This window comes from Bacillus rossius, chromosome 3, assembly GCF_032445375.1.
Source record: "Bacillus rossius redtenbacheri isolate Brsri chromosome 3, Brsri_v3, whole genome shotgun sequence".
Taxonomy (NCBI): domain Eukaryota; kingdom Metazoa; phylum Arthropoda; class Insecta; order Phasmatodea; family Bacillidae; genus Bacillus; species Bacillus rossius.
The window spans coordinates 111,643,529-111,659,637 of NC_086332.1; the positions used below are offsets into that span (position 1 = coordinate 111,643,529).

A 16,109-nucleotide genomic window follows, 5' to 3' on the forward strand; every position below is an offset into this window, starting at 1 on the left:
TTGTATTACTAAGCCTGCACTAGAATTAATTTGTCCCTTGGCATGTAGTGTCTCTTGCTCCTGCCCTCTCTGTCGTCGCCAGGTGCTCAGAGGCAGGGAATGCCACAATTGATATGTCCATAAATTTGTCCCTATTTTTCATTTTCAACACTGATTACTTTCCTGCATTTCATAACATTTTTTCTGAGGTCCCAAATATAGTTATTGAAAATTTTATAAGGCAAACAAATTAAATTCCAATTGCAATATTGGACTTTTCCTATAGACATCACATAGGGATTAGTTAATTAGCTATTATTTGCTTTAAAAAATCAGCAATGAATGTTTTTTAAATAATACATACCTCCAATATGTTTTGGTGACCTTTGATGTGAGAAGATAACGAAAGCCAATAGAATTAAGTGTATGTGACAACTCAATGATTGATGTTATCATTACTCTTATTCCACAGGCTGTTGATGGTGAAAGAAACAATTCTGGCTGATATTTGGTGGATAATTCCCACGTGTCAATATACTCCAAGAAACCAAGAAGTGTCTACATAAGAAATAAAGAATCATTAAGTATTTTTCATGTTTCAATACAGGAAAATCTTTATTTTTTTAAGTGCAGTTTATGAATAGAAGCTGTCTATAAAATTATTTTTGTGTACTTATTGAATAAAACAAGTATATATATTTAATTTACAAAATAATTTTTAATGTGTTGTGTGCACAGGATGTGAATAAATTGGCCGGGCCCATATTTCCCATTTCATTCCCAAAAATGCTCTTGGAAGCAAAAGAAAATTGTGTTCATAAATTCATTAGTGCCACTGGTAGTTAGTCGGTAAAGAAAACAATGACAAGTACCATCATCGCTTAAATTTTGATGTGTGGAAATTTTATTATGAATAACTGCATTATGGAAATTACATAATTTGTACAGCAATTTTTAGTTACCTGCTTCATGAGAGAGACACTCATTTTCTGGAAATTTTTTGGCTGCACTTGTTTATATGTTAAATTTGGGGCCATTCTTAGGCCTGCCGCTTTACTGTCTTACTTCAATAGAAGTTCCAAGTGGTTCATGCATGCTGCTTCCATCCCGATTTTAAATGAAACAAATTCCGTAACAGATTTTAAACAATCAAATAATCATATTGAAATGTCAGCAATTTTTTTTTACATTTGAAAACTAACCTTAAATACACGTGATTTAAGCCATCTGTTTCTTATGCACTTAAACAAGTGTGGACCATCAGAAATGAAATATAACTTTCTGTCGCCTGTGTTACTACATGGGTGGGTAACTGAATTACAAACGTTCTTCTCATATTTTATGCCAATACCAAACTTTTTCCACATTGAACGGTTTGTTGTTGCTCCATCACACACTACGCAGTCTACAAACAGACCAGCTGCATCTAGTTTCGCAATAGCATCCAGAACCAAATTTGTAAGGACATTGCCAGGGGCTGCATTTTTGGTGAGATACAGACCAACAACCTGGCCCCAGTTACAAATAAATGGCCGAAAGAATAGGACCAAACCATGGTCAGCATACTGAGAGAACTGTGAGTCTGTTGTATTAGAACCTACATCCACTAACCCTGTGATTGTACCAGACACTGAATTTAAATCCAAATGTTGTGTTAAACTTATCTCGTCAAACAGCAGTACACCATGATGTTCAATAGTGTCTTTTCTTATAAGCAAGGATTTCAGTTTACATTTAATGCACTGCAGAATATAATCTGAAATGCCACATTCTGCCTTTATACCTCGGATGTGTGTGTTGATAGTGCGAACTGTGGGAACATGAAGAATTTTTTGTTCTTGAATATGCTTGTACAAAGAAGGGCTCTTATATCGCATAAGAATACATTCCAGTATCCATTTCTTACTAAAAGAATTTTTCTGCAACGTACAGGAATGAAAGCACTGTTTTACAGCTTCTTGCTGTTTTTCTGGCAAATTGTTTATGGCCTCTTGTAAAGCAGTAGTAGAAAGCTGTTTGTTTTTTCCTTGTAAGTGTTTTATCATTGTAATGGCAGATCTTTCTTTTAGTACCGAACGCTTCACATTTCTAGTTAGAAAGCATCTTCGAGGAACTTTAGATTTACTTATTAGTCGTGTTTTGAAGCATTTGCAGTGTAGTAAAACTTCATTTGAAACAAAGCAACATTTTGGACTAATCAAAATTCCATTGCATATTGTTGCATTACTTAATATTTTTAATGACACTTGAGGTGAGTTCATGCTGGTTATTTCTTTGATATGTACCCCTTTGCAAAACTCTATTATTTCCAACTTTCTGAGAAGTAACAAAATGCTGTCTGTAGTATGGACATAGTTAAAATTTAACCTCCTCATATTTATTTTACAATTGCAAATGTACAAACTTGGCTGAGCACTGTCACGTTCCCAAACAACTTTAATTAACAAATCTGCATTGTTCTGCTCAGATTTTCGGTAGTAGAAATATGTCAGTGAAGCATCGTTTTCTGTTTTTCTGCCCCAACCATTATCAAGAGACCCTGATATTAGCCACTGCCACACATTTTCGTTTTTTGTGATGCTTGGGGAGCTGGCACTTTGTGGCTCTAAGCGAGCTATATTGACAGAATTTTTGTTATCAATGTTCTGTAAACAAGAATGTTCAAACATGATTATTATTTTGCTATATATTTCTAACAATAAATATTCTGAAAATTTTTTATCACTATTTGTTTTACTTCAAAGTTATATGTATGTAAAACTAAGTATGTATGTGTATTTAAAACTGTGTACATGTAAAACTGTATGTATATGTATAACTGTAAATATGTAAATTACATGTTCCATAGCCTTATGGTTTCTACCAAAAAGAAGGCTCAATGGAATATAAATAAATAAAAAATAAAATAAAAGTAAACTGTTTACCTAGTTTCATACATTGTTTTATGCTTCTGATATAATTGAAATTATTGCCAAAAACTAATGTATTCCAATTAGTAACAAATCAGAGGTGGTAATTGAGTAGTTAATAAAAACACAAGATGATTTTTTTTTTAAATCTCACAGTTTTTAATATGATCCCTTCTTTTACGAACTACTGGATCTGTTACAGATTCCAATGAAGATTGTTTTGACTTTATTTACATTTGCGTATTCTTTAAAGATGTGTGTATGTGTAAACCATTGTGTGATAAAATAGGATTTTCTAAGCCCAGTGTAAATTAATTTTTCAGATTGAAATTAAAATCCCCTTAAAGCTTTACTTAACAGTGATTAAATTAATATAAATAGGTTTTGTTTAATAGAAAAGCAAATACTTTGAAAATTATTATTATTCCTATTATAATGCACTCAAAATCTTTAAAGAATTTCATCTGTAATGTATTAGATTTCATCTTAATTTTTTTTTTCCTTCTGAATTGTGCTGGTGCCCAAGTTTTAATAAACATTGCAAATTATACTGCAATAAGGTAATTTTAAACAGACAATTATAGTCAAGTCTTTAAGTGAACAACTTAATTTCATGTTACGATTCTCAATTCTATACCTTTAATAATAAAACTTAAATGTATTTCTTTCAATTTTATGTTTTACTTAAAAGATATGAAAGAGCACTTTGCTGCCATAATTGTTTTACAGCAGATCCAATGTTCCCGAAGAGCCAAAAAAATTGTGGAGAAATAAAAAAAAAGGTAAGTTAATTTCCCCTGCCATGAAGAGAAAAAAATATTTTGTAGGACTTAATACAATAAAACTATCATAAAACACACACACACACACAAAATTCACAGCTATGCTATGCTGTAGCATAAAATAAAGTAATTATCTTGAAAACCACTGAGTACTGTGTGGTAAAAATTTTTCATTAAAAGTAAAAATGCCATCAGCAACTGTAAATGGTTTAAAATGAGATTTTGGTTACTTTGAAATTTTAAATTTAAATGGTCATAACTGCAGCAAGTACATATTGTGTTTGATTAAAAAATGAACTTGCACTAATCTCTAGTTTTCTTCTGTATGGCTTGCGCTGTGTCAAGTATGAAGGCAAGTTTGGAAAAATAGTTGGCACTGCAGATTATGTTAAAATTATTTTACTTCTTGGTATCTTGATGGTTTCACCTTTAACTTCGTGAACATAATTTCTTAATATCATTTGTTCCTGAAATGTGTATACATAGTTGCTAATTACTTGACATAACAGCTGTAATAACAGCTGTGTTCAACATTTATGCCACATGCCACTTCATGTCCTGTAACACTTTGTGCTCTTTAAAAACTGTGCATCTTTGAATTTGAGCACATTATTGTTCGAGCTAAGTGGTTTTTAATGAATTTTCTCGTTTTCAACACAATCCACAATAATAAGCCCTCATTTGTTGTGTTCAAATATAAGTAAAAATAAAAATGTTGAGTAACATTACAGTCACCCTAACAAAAATTAAACAGTTATCTCATTTTGTATTGTAAGTTTGGAACTATTCAAATCACTTCATTCATATATATATATATATATATATATATATATATATATATATATATATATATATATATATATATATATATACACCTATGTTTGTGTTTTCTGTAAATCAATTGTGCTTTTTGTTCATCAATATTTTTTGCTTGAATTTATTTAAACCAAAATAATATTTAAAATCAAAATGCAATTAAGGTAATAAGAAAGGGATTTTGAATGAACTTCAAATAGTCATTGGCTTCATTAGAATTTAAATATTAAATAATGTACTTACAGCACACATTGATATATTTTTCAGTTGGTTGGAGCAAACTCATGGCAGTTGGATATTAAATTATTATCTTTATACACTTGTGGTTGGGCTTTCACCCGTTGGCAAGGAGCTCCCCTCTAGCTCACTCTACCAATTTCTGAAGTCCGTCCCTCCTCTCCCATTCAGTACCCTTCCCTTAAGCCCATTCCACTCTCGCCCTGTCCTCACCAGAAACACCTGCTTTCCTGGTTCAGTTCGTCTCCACTCCCTCTGGATCTTGCACTGGTGATCCCTCCTCCCTCTGTACACCCCTCGGGTCAGCCTATCTCCCGGATTTCCCCAGCCCCTCTACCCAATTACTATTTTATATGACCTCACTCGTTAAATCTATTTTTCCTACTTTATTTTAAACTGAGGATCTTGTGTACTAAGTCACGTGCATTTAGATTTTCCTAGTTGTGAAATGAAATTGTACAGGTCTATAAATATATCATCTTGGGACATCTGGCTTCCACAATGTGTTTTTTTACGTTCCTTAATACACAGTGTGTGTTCTCTGTGTTGTGTCTATTGGAAGATTGAGCAACAATTTAGACTGAATTGTTATTAATGCCAACAAAGTTTCAAAGTGCTGTTAACTTTCTCTAGTAAGTGCAATTGCATTTAAATTTAAATCAACACACATGCAGTTCTGGTGAAAATTTTCAATTAGAATATTTTGATCTAATTGGTTATCTAAAAAAATGTGTTAAATATAGTCAACATTGGAATCCTTGAGCAAAATGATAACCTGAATGAAAATTGAAACGAAAGAAATATTACTTAGTGGTAAGTAGTATTATAGCAAACTAGAAGGCTATTTGAAATTTTTTTAATTAATTACTGGGTGAATAAATGTTGATATTTAAAGTACCTATTACAATTATCAACAGCCCAAAACGTACTAAAAATATGAATGCCAATTTTTTTTTTTTAAATTTTGGGGTTATTGGCATACAAAAGATATAACCTGAAGTTTTTTTTAATAATGATACAGAAACGAACACGAACCTTAACATAAATAAAAAGATCATAATGCATGTTGTAATACCATTTTTATATCTGGTTTGATACCAACGAACTCATCCTACTACAGAGCCTAACGTGACTATCTATCTGGAAGTCGGGATGGAATTGGTTAGGATATACTATTTATTTTCACGAACCTCGAAATGAATTTCACAAACATAATCAGTTTTCCTCAAGTCTCTATCACTCCTTGGGATCTTTCTGTTCCATAATTCTCTTATTTTTTCGTCTGCAGGAGCCTTAAATACTTTTTAATGCTTGCATCGTACTTTCTACTACATCCAGTTTTGCAACCGGGCACAAAACAACACTTAGGCATATTGAAAAACTAAATTAAAAACTACTAATAGATGAAAGTTAAGCTATGCTAATTTTAAATTCAAAACGAACTGACAAGTTTTACACATATTGTTATTTCACTTTGAAAAATGCAAACGGCCCCTTTAAATGCATTGAAACTGATGAAAGTGACCACCTCATGGAACACTACTGCTACCTGGCGGAGAAACCAAATAGTGTGCCAAACTTATAACATTGATCTTCCCAACCTGTAGTAGAATTAACCTTAGCCCGGGCAAAGCCGGGTACTGCAGCTAGTATCATATAATTATTCTATGTAAGAAGCTTCCGTCCGTGATTCCTGTGCCTATGGATCGTACATGGTAACGGCCCCACAATCTTCACACCTGTTAAAGTTTTAACTTCAAACACTAGACAAGACCATCTGCCCATATTAGTCAAAACATTTACCATTATCTGAGGAGCTCGCTGAATACTTCACTGTGCGCAAATTCACGGGAACGTAAACAACGAATTAATTCCAGAAACCTGTATGGTTTCTTAGTTATGTCGAAAAACGGATATCTCCATTTTTTTTAATGCGGAACTCTTCGCATTTCTATTATCTTCGGAAGTCAAGGACGAACAATGTGGGTCGAAAATACTCGTACTACAGCAATTGAGATACATACTTTCTATTAGAAGAATGAAATCTTAACACAAAACAACAAAATGCGAATGTAACATTGATATGCCGAAACTGCCAAATATGGATTTACAGTCCTAGGCATTTAGTTAGAACTCTTAATTAGCGTCGAACAGGGTTTTTACTAAAGAGATTACACCAAACCACTAAGAAATGTTTTAGTATACTTAATTTGGTTAAACAAAATGCACTAGCCTCATCGCGATTTTCTTCCAGACTTCTGACATATAGTACGCACAATCTTACAACAACAAAAAAACAATGCTATAATTTATTTTTAAAAAACATTAAACTGTACGGAGGCCTCTGAAGAATTTTTTCGTCAGCATTTTTCTGTAATTTTACGAGAAATATTTTCTAATGATGTTCAAAAACACATTTTAGGGCACTGCTTGCCATTTAGCGAAATTGTTTCTCTCACATACGCACGCAGCTATAGTATAATAATGCATCATAAATATTTAGTGAGACAGCTTACAACGGCACATAAGTTGAACTACACAATGCAACATGCATGCAATAAAATTCATTATATATGAGTAAAAAAAACTCTTGAACCACGAGAGCATTTCACAGATTTTTCCTGCTAGCCTAAGATTTTAAAATATTTCATTTTTTTTTTGCAAGGCCAACCACTTGTGACGAATGAGAAATTGCATTAGTATTTCCGTACCGACCTTGGGGCTGCCCCCTTTAAAGGTTATAAAGGTAGAAAAAAACAGGAGAAAAAAGGGTAAATAATCACTTCCAAGACCTTGCATAAAATAAATCATTGTATAATGCAAATCAACCTATCACCTGTGCAAAATTGATCGAAATCGCGAAGAGTTATTAAAATACTGGGGGCGTGAAAGAACGTTGTTTTTTTTTATTTGTGATTGATATAATTACTAAACGAAATAAAATATTTAAGATAGATTTTTCGACACGAACCATTCGCAGCACAGAACCAACACCGCTCCTAGCGTACGCGCATGCTGCCGAGGCCAGCTGACGCATGGGAATAGCATGGCATTATGGCATTCTACCATTATTTGTGTCTTGCATCGTGAGATTCCTGCGCGAATAAGCTTTATTTGAGGGCTATTGGTGCCGTGCGAAGTAAAAATATCATAAGTCAACTATTGTAGTGAGGTAATTGGTATTGGTAATGATTGGTTCTCACAGAGGACCGATGCAAGATTCGTGACTGAAGACCAAGGTTGTCGTGCCTTTTAGGAGAGGAAACAAAAACAAAGCAGCGTAATTCCTTGACTACATAACTTCTAGCATCACTTAGAGATACGCGCCTAACTACTCTAGAAGATGTCGTGGAAGAACTAGTCGAACTCACGCGTGACAGTTCTATAACACGTAGGCTGAAGTTATCAAACTTCCGAACTAATTACAATGAAGTCTTGGTATATGTTGTTAAAATATTCAATACGTCCTACATCTGACATGAACTTAGTACTGATAGCTACCGCCGTTTCTATCGGAGTCACAAATAAAACTGTCAACTCTACCTTTATAACTTTCAAGTTATAAAACACCTAAAAAAATATTAGTGATGTTCTACAAAACGAGTTTTAACCGACACTCGGCATGCATTTGTCAAACACTTTTCCGACCCTCCATTTAAATGTATGACTTTCCATAAAGAAAATTGTATACTTTTTTTTAATAATTTATAGTTTTGGGTAAAAGTCATGCACATCATACACAATCTGTTGAGAGAGAAGCTATTTATAAAAACACAGTGACAATAACAGGGGTAGTTTCGCGCATGGAACCCAAGAACGGAATGAAAATTATGGCAGATGAATTTTAGGGGGAGGGGGGGGGGCGCACGCTAATTAAAACACACTGAAACACCATCTGAAAACTTGCTCGAAGCTGTATCTGATTGGACTAGTGTTGTATGAAGCTACGCTTGGTCAAGCTGGCACCATAATTAGAAAAAAATAGTCGCTTGTATATTGACTGAAGATATTGAATGAACTGAATTAATCGAATGAATGATCATAAAGATTAATGTACAAAATTTTAATAAGGTTCGTCTGAGCGGACATCTTAATATAATTATTTGTTAAATAACTATTACATTAAACCTATACCTAATTAATATTTACGATTCCTACTATAATATAGAAGAAATATAAAAAAAAACTGTAATCACACCCAGTTTGTATTCACAAAATGTAAACAAACATTTGGTTTTTAACTATTGGAATTTGCCAAAACAATAACATCATATGTATTTTAAACAATAAAATGTGAGCTTCAGCGGACAACAAACACAAAGAGATTTAGAAAAGGTTTTAAGTCGCTCACAGACACCCGACACCCGCCTTACACTCAACAATTTAAACAGTTAAAAATTTTCTAAATCAGAAGAATTTTACTGCAACTTTGTTCAAACTCCTCCACTTGAAATCAGTGGATTCCTACAGTTTAGTTCAGTGATTATCTCACTGATGAACAGTGAGTTTCACGAATTTTCCAATTAATTTCACTATTTCAATCTTTCACCTAAAATTTACGAATAACGCTGATTACAAATTATCCAGGGATCCTCGTAAATTTACGGTACTGAGTTAGCTTATTTTGAACAATAATAACCTTAATATATTAACAAAACATTCAAAATCTTGTTGAATCTATAGAAATGACCTTTTTTTTCCTCACACGCTTGTGTTTACCCTATTTACAGCTAAACAACTGTGTCGGAATCGGGTGTAGCTTCTACAAAGATCCATCCGAGATTACGATAACTTCGTTAATTTCAAGTTAATTCTTCGTTTAAAACTCTGTAAATTTACTGTAATTAATAACAGTGTGAAAAATAAGTTGAAAACTTATTTAGGACTTACGGTCGAAATTGGTTCCCAAAGATAGTAGAGTGGCCAGATGGGTATGCGGAGAAATTCGAGGGAGCGGCGAAGGGTGAGATGCATAGACCATCTGTGATGATGAAGGAGATGGGGTGGGACACACTACACAGAAGGAGGAAAGTAGAGTGATTAGTAAAATATTTTTTTTTTTTTGTTGAAAAAGGTAGGGAGGGGCTGGGGGATGCTAGGAGACAAGTTGAACAAAGAGGTATATAGAGGCTGGAGGGATCATGGATGGAAGGTTCCGAGAGACTGGAGAACGGAAAGATACGGATGTGAGAAGAGGAAAGGACTTGAGGAAGAAGCTTCAGAAAAGTGTGTACGCTTCTGAAGTTGGAGGTGAACAAAAAAAATTTATTATTGCAACTAATAGAAAAAGTATTTAATATGGAACAATGAGCATCATGATAATATTCAGCTTAACAAAGTTCTACAACACCGGGCAATTTGTCGCTGACGCACAATAATTCTATTGAAATAATTTGAGGTAGCGCCTTTATTTTTCATACATTTTTGAAGTGTCTTCAAAAAGAACGTTTTTAAAGACAACTACAGAAATTTATGAGACATGCTTGAATTTATATTTTAGGTATTCGTTGTGGCTGTTTCAAAATTACAAATGCAAGTGTAATTTTAAGAGTACTGCGTGTTCGTGTTTCCTTTTCCTTCTTTTTCCAGGTATCGAATGCCGTCAAGAGCTTATCTTTGACAAAAGTAAAATAATATCCAACGATGGATAGTTTGCTAAACTGTTAAAAAAAATCTCACCTTCCATTTACAAAGAACGCTGGGAAAAAATTATCCAGGGTTCTTCGTAAATATACGGACACTTGAGTTAACTTCTTTGAACACGAACCCAAAAGACACATTAACAATAATTCTTGACATATTATCAATAATTAGAGCGATAACACTCTACATTTGTACACGCGTGTGTTTACCTTTGTTTAGAACATACATGCAACCGGAATGTCAAAATACGGCGTAGTTTATACGAAGATTCAGTTATTCGTTATTATGAATTCTTTGTTTATTTGAGTTAAATTCTTCGTTGAAAATTCCGTAAATTTACTGTAATTTCTCAAATTATAGCAACAACCAACATACCTGTACAGTGCTTGAAGGTAATGTGTATTTATTTTTGGTTAATAGGTATTCTATTTCATACTTTGAAAAGTGTACGAATTTGCCTAGTAATACTATTCAGACATTAAAAAAATTATTAACTAAGCGATTGTGTTACACTTAATTAAGCAAGTTGTTCATTGTGTAACTGCACAAGATTTTTCATAAGACGAATATAATTTTCCTCTAACCCAAAACTGATCGGCATACTGCGGTAAACTTCTCTTAACTCCCCTTCTTTCGTGCTAACGAAGACAACATGTTTCTTTCATTTACGACACGGTATCATAAATATACGCTTTTGCACGTTTTTACAGTACATATTTGTTTTGCAAGCGCAGGGATTAAATAAATAGCTACGATTTAGTGATAAATTATGAAGATTCAACGGCCATGTTGTTTGTCTGGAACGCCCGTGGTGGGGGGAGCCGAAGAGAACGCTAGACCCCAACATCGCCGAGAGGGTGGATCCTCGAACCGATAGAACACACAGAATATCCTTTTAAATAAAAACACTTGCAGAAGAAACCGATTCGTTCCGATCAGCGAGCGAGCAGTAAATTGGAATCGAACATCGAAAGCTAACGACAGAATAAACGAGACATGTGTTTAGGGTCATTAAAGCTGTTAAAGTAGTGTATTAATTGGACTGCAATTAGCAAAAGAAATCAAAGTGTCAAAACACAAATATTGAAATTAAATCTTCTGTACCTCCAGCAAGGCGTGTTTTAGTGGCTAAAAACTGTACAAGGTGACTTTAGTGCAGGTTATACCAGTATTGGGAACGTTTGGCTAGTACACACATCATATCAGTTCGTGATTTTGACTTTAGAATCACTAATGCAGATCGTCGTCCAATTATTTGAGCCTATAAGATGAGTTGTTAAAACTGTCTCTCGGCCGTAGTTATAAATTATAAGACTTGAAGTAGTTAATCGTGACGCCTGTTTCATTTAACCCAATGAGTGACAGCATTTCGCGGACATATGATCGCTCAACAATTATTATGACAACTGCTGTGCACGCATTGAAGAGGTAGCGCTTACTCATGTCCTTTAGCCATTATTCCCGATACAAGGGAATTTGGGTTTGTTTAATGTAGTTTATTTATGATATATTTATAATATTACATTTATCAGACAGTTCATCTAGGTAATTCACATTATTTGTGCTAATTTAATTGTAATAGTTCAAAATGCTACCGAATCGCATATTTCATATGTTACTTGATTACTAACTTCGTATACTACTTACTTTAAGAAATTGTAATTAGGTACCATTTTATGTTAACAAGTGAGGCAAAGAAACACGCAAAGTTTAAGATAGTAGCAGTTCCCATTATTAACTTACATCTGAAGTGAAGAAAAACGAACTCGCATTTTCATTTAGGCTAACAGGTTTCTATGAAATGTTAGTTTATTCATTAATAATTAATGGACATTTATTTCCTAATAAACGGAGGAGTTTTAACTAAGAGTATTTTTGTTTAAATTACTTGTGAACATATAATTAAATTTTATTTTAATTACCTACCTAGTATGAGATAATCAAACCTGTGAAATTAAATATGAAGTTAATAATATTGTAGCAATTAGATAAACAAATAAAACGTATAATATATATTTGATTGAAGCACAATTTAAATAATCAAGTAATCTGTTATGAAAAAGTAAAAAGATTTTCCAGTGACGAGGTTTTGAACCACAGTAAAAATAACCTTTTGTGCTTCACAACCGCGCGGTCTACCGCCGCGCTACCAAGTTATAAAATGGTTCTTGACATTACATAAGCATTACATGGACTACAACAGTCATCAATGTTAACAAGTCAATTGTAATTTATATGAGATTAATTTGTAAAGTACAAATTTCATATTTATTCGAAGAAAGCACTGCACGTGAACGCAAACAAAAGTTTTAGCAAACTAATTAAAACCTAGAAAAAAACACGTAAAATGATTGTATTTTCAATGAACCAGTTTAACCGTTAATCCAAAATAAAAACCTTGAGTTTACTTCAGTAATTGCGCTAGGAACTCAGGTGCAATGGTGTGGAAGCAGAGGAGGGGTCACGGGTGGAAACTCCAAAGGAGATGAAGTCAAACGGAAAGAGGAAGGCTAAAGGGAGTGAGATTGGGGGAGGAGTGCTGGAGACGAGAGAAGCAACGGACCTAAGCCGAATAACATGAGATCCGGGGGGGGGGGGAGGGGGGGGGGAGTGGGGGGAGTGAAAAAGGGGCGGACTCCTTGCCGCCGGGTGAAAGCCCAATTGCGAGTGTATGATCAAGAAAAGTGTTCTAATCGGAAAGTCTGGGGCACGTAATTACAATATTTTTTCTTATTCGCATCACGTTCACCGCGTCTCGTCCATTGCTCTATGTATTGTGATCGCAGCGTAAGTTTTCAATTATAACAACTGTGTCATTATGACGAATATCAATTCAAGTAAAAATCAATTGCGTTTTTTGATAAGCATAGTTGGGCTATAGGGGACGGACTATTAAACTCAAGATTGAATAGTCGGGTATATAGCAAATAAAAATAATATTTTATGATAGAAAGATACAATTTCTTATACTTTTTTACCTAATTTATTTGTCATCACTTTATTACTATTCTGAGATTATCGTTTCTTTGACCTATATCTTAACGGGAATGCCAAAATATCAATAACACAATGCAAATAAACAAACCAATTGTTAAAGTGTAAACTTCTGAAACTGATATATAAATAAATTTAACAATAAAATAAAATACATTTTTGAAAACCAGTATCTATATAGTGTACAAGAAATTGAAGAATATATCTTCAGCCTTTGCAAGTACACCATTAAATTTTCTACTTAAATTTTTAGCTAAATAAATGTTTAGCTCATAACCATTACCCTAGTCTGCTCTATGAAGTGTCTTGTGAACAATAATGGCATGAATGTAAAGCTCAATTGTGTCTGTATAGATAGTTCATAGTATATAACATAATACGAGTGAATTTTAACTATGATGTGAACTACGGTGACTAATGTGAATAGGACTAGAAATAGACAGATTGATTTAATTGATCTAATGTTCAACAAACTCTGCTAATTAATACTTATTTTAATTGTTTAGCATAATATCCATTATTAGAAATTTGTAAAATAACTTTATGCTAGCTAATGTATATATTGTACATATATTAGAAATAGTGTATGTAATAATATACATGTATTTCAAAAATTTTGTAACCATGTTGACAAGCCCTATATTCAGAGAGCCACTGCTCATCGACTGAGTCTATTGGATGCTAAGAAAATAAAATAAAATGAATAAAAATAAACTAGTAAGACTCATTTAAATAGAACTTGGTTTACATCCTCTAGTAAAAAAACCAAAGACCAAATTTTTTATCATTGTTTTAGATTTTAATGTCAGAACGCCAATATAAAAAATATTTTACTCTTGTGTACATATATATGCACACATACATACACAAACCAAATTAAAATTATTCTAAATTGATTTATTTCCCGTACCTTAGCGTTGAGTATTCGTGTCTTCTTTCCCTCCATCTGAATAACGAGTTTTGCTCCCATGTCCCGTTCCCTAATAAAATATATAAAAGCGTTAAAACAATGCATCGGCTCGTACAATATCTACTACACAATAAAACATACAAACGCACAATAATTGGTGAGTTTTAATGCAACGTATCTGGGCTTACAACGGTACGTAAAATATATTTAAATACCAAGACTAAGAAATAAGACTTCTGCTACTTTTTAATATAAAATTATCATAAGACATAAATATTATGAGCTGAGACTGAACAACTGATTTATTAAATTAGAGTTTAACCTAAAATTTAAAAAATGAAATTGTAACCTTTAACCAAAATAAGATAAACATTCTGTAATCCAATTGATGGTATACGTAAACAAATATAAATCTGCAATGATGATATTCGTTATTTTGAGTAGCGTCAAATGCTCACCTTTGATTGAATGGTCGCACCCGGACCGCAACTTTTACGGACGCCATGTCATTCATAAATAAAAAAAACCGAAAACACAACAAACCTCAGTCAAACATACCGAGTGAACTTTAAACACACATTCACAAAAACAACCGCGCGTAGAAGCTTTCATCAACCGCAGTCGACACATTCCCTAACGTCAATGCATGCATACACAAATCCACATGATACATGTATACAAAGACCAAAACACATATGACGACAAAACAACAACGAAAATGTCAGGTTTGCCAACAATAAAAAACTTAGTTTCAACCAGAGATAAGTAAATGGACCAGATGGAACATAACCGATACTTCTTGAAGCTGGCATTCACTAAGCAATATGGTGCTTATGTAGCTTAGGAATTGTTTACATGAACAGCTTTTTTAAACAACAAACACATACGTGTTGTTATACTTCTAAAACCATTAAAATCATTAAAATAATGATTTTGGACGGTTAATTAGGTTAGTATAGCTACATTAAAAAAATTGGGGATTGTGTGAATGGCATGTTAGGTCAGTATAGCTACATATTAAATTAGAAATTCCTAAACAACCATTAAAATGATTTGACAGTATTTTTAATGTATACTAACCTAACTAACCGTCCGCAGTGTTTTAAAGTATTTACTTATAATGTAGTCAATTGACCGTTTTAAATATAAGTTATCCAAAACATGCATACACGCAGCCACCGTTTTTAATTAATGAATACGTAATCACCAATTGGCTCATGTTCACATGACAACATTCTCCAATTACAAGAAAAAACGTTTGATACTCGCAAACAAGAAATGGCTACATACCTACAGCTACAAGAATACAGCAACGTCGTGATTTAAGCATTGTAATAATATTAATGTAAAAACAAGCTGCAAATCAAGTAATTTGTTGTTACACTAAATTAAGAAACGTTAGCATAATTGAAAAGTATGCCGGATAACACTTACCTAATTACACAGAATAGCAATAAATGTCATTTTTCGCCTTACTTAACGGGTCCTGTACAGTTTCATATTAACATCAATTTCTCAAAAGTATTATGAATTTTGTATCTCCTCTTACGGTAAAAAATAGTGGAAGGTCCATTGCACAAAATAAGGGTATTATTCGAAAAAAAAATTAAGTAATATTTACCAAAATCAATAAATTCAAACTATGCCTTCAACCTTGAATCCTCCTCCCCAGCCAACAATTCAGGGTAGGCATCGCCCACACTAATATCTCGTTCTTTAACAATGAATCCATCCAACAGTTATTAACATTTGATGTGTAACACTGCTACGGAATTGCGACATTGTCTATTGCATCTTAAATATCATATAGATAGCAACTAACAGTGCCGAGAAAAATAG

General features: G+C 33.3%; 1 protein-coding gene across 2 annotated transcripts in view; it reads right to left on the reverse strand.

Annotated features, from left to right (window-relative positions):
* The window catches only part of LOC134531132 (kinesin-like protein Klp98A), a 211,020-nt gene extending 196,048 nt beyond the window's left edge, over window positions 1–14,972 (reverse strand). The window contains exons 1-2 of one of the 2 annotated variants that reach the window (XM_063366715.1): window positions 14,729–14,972; window positions 14,271–14,340 (exon numbers count right to left, since the gene is read on the reverse strand). In XM_063366715.1, the coding sequence (XP_063222785.1) occupies window positions 14,271–14,340; window positions 14,729–14,784 (126 nt within the window). In that variant the 5' untranslated portion in view covers window positions 14,785–14,972. The remainder of the gene's footprint in view (window positions 1–14,270; window positions 14,341–14,728) is intronic. The other variant, XM_063366716.1, reaches the window with a different exon arrangement.
* Window positions 14,973–16,109: the final 1,137 nt, after the last annotated feature.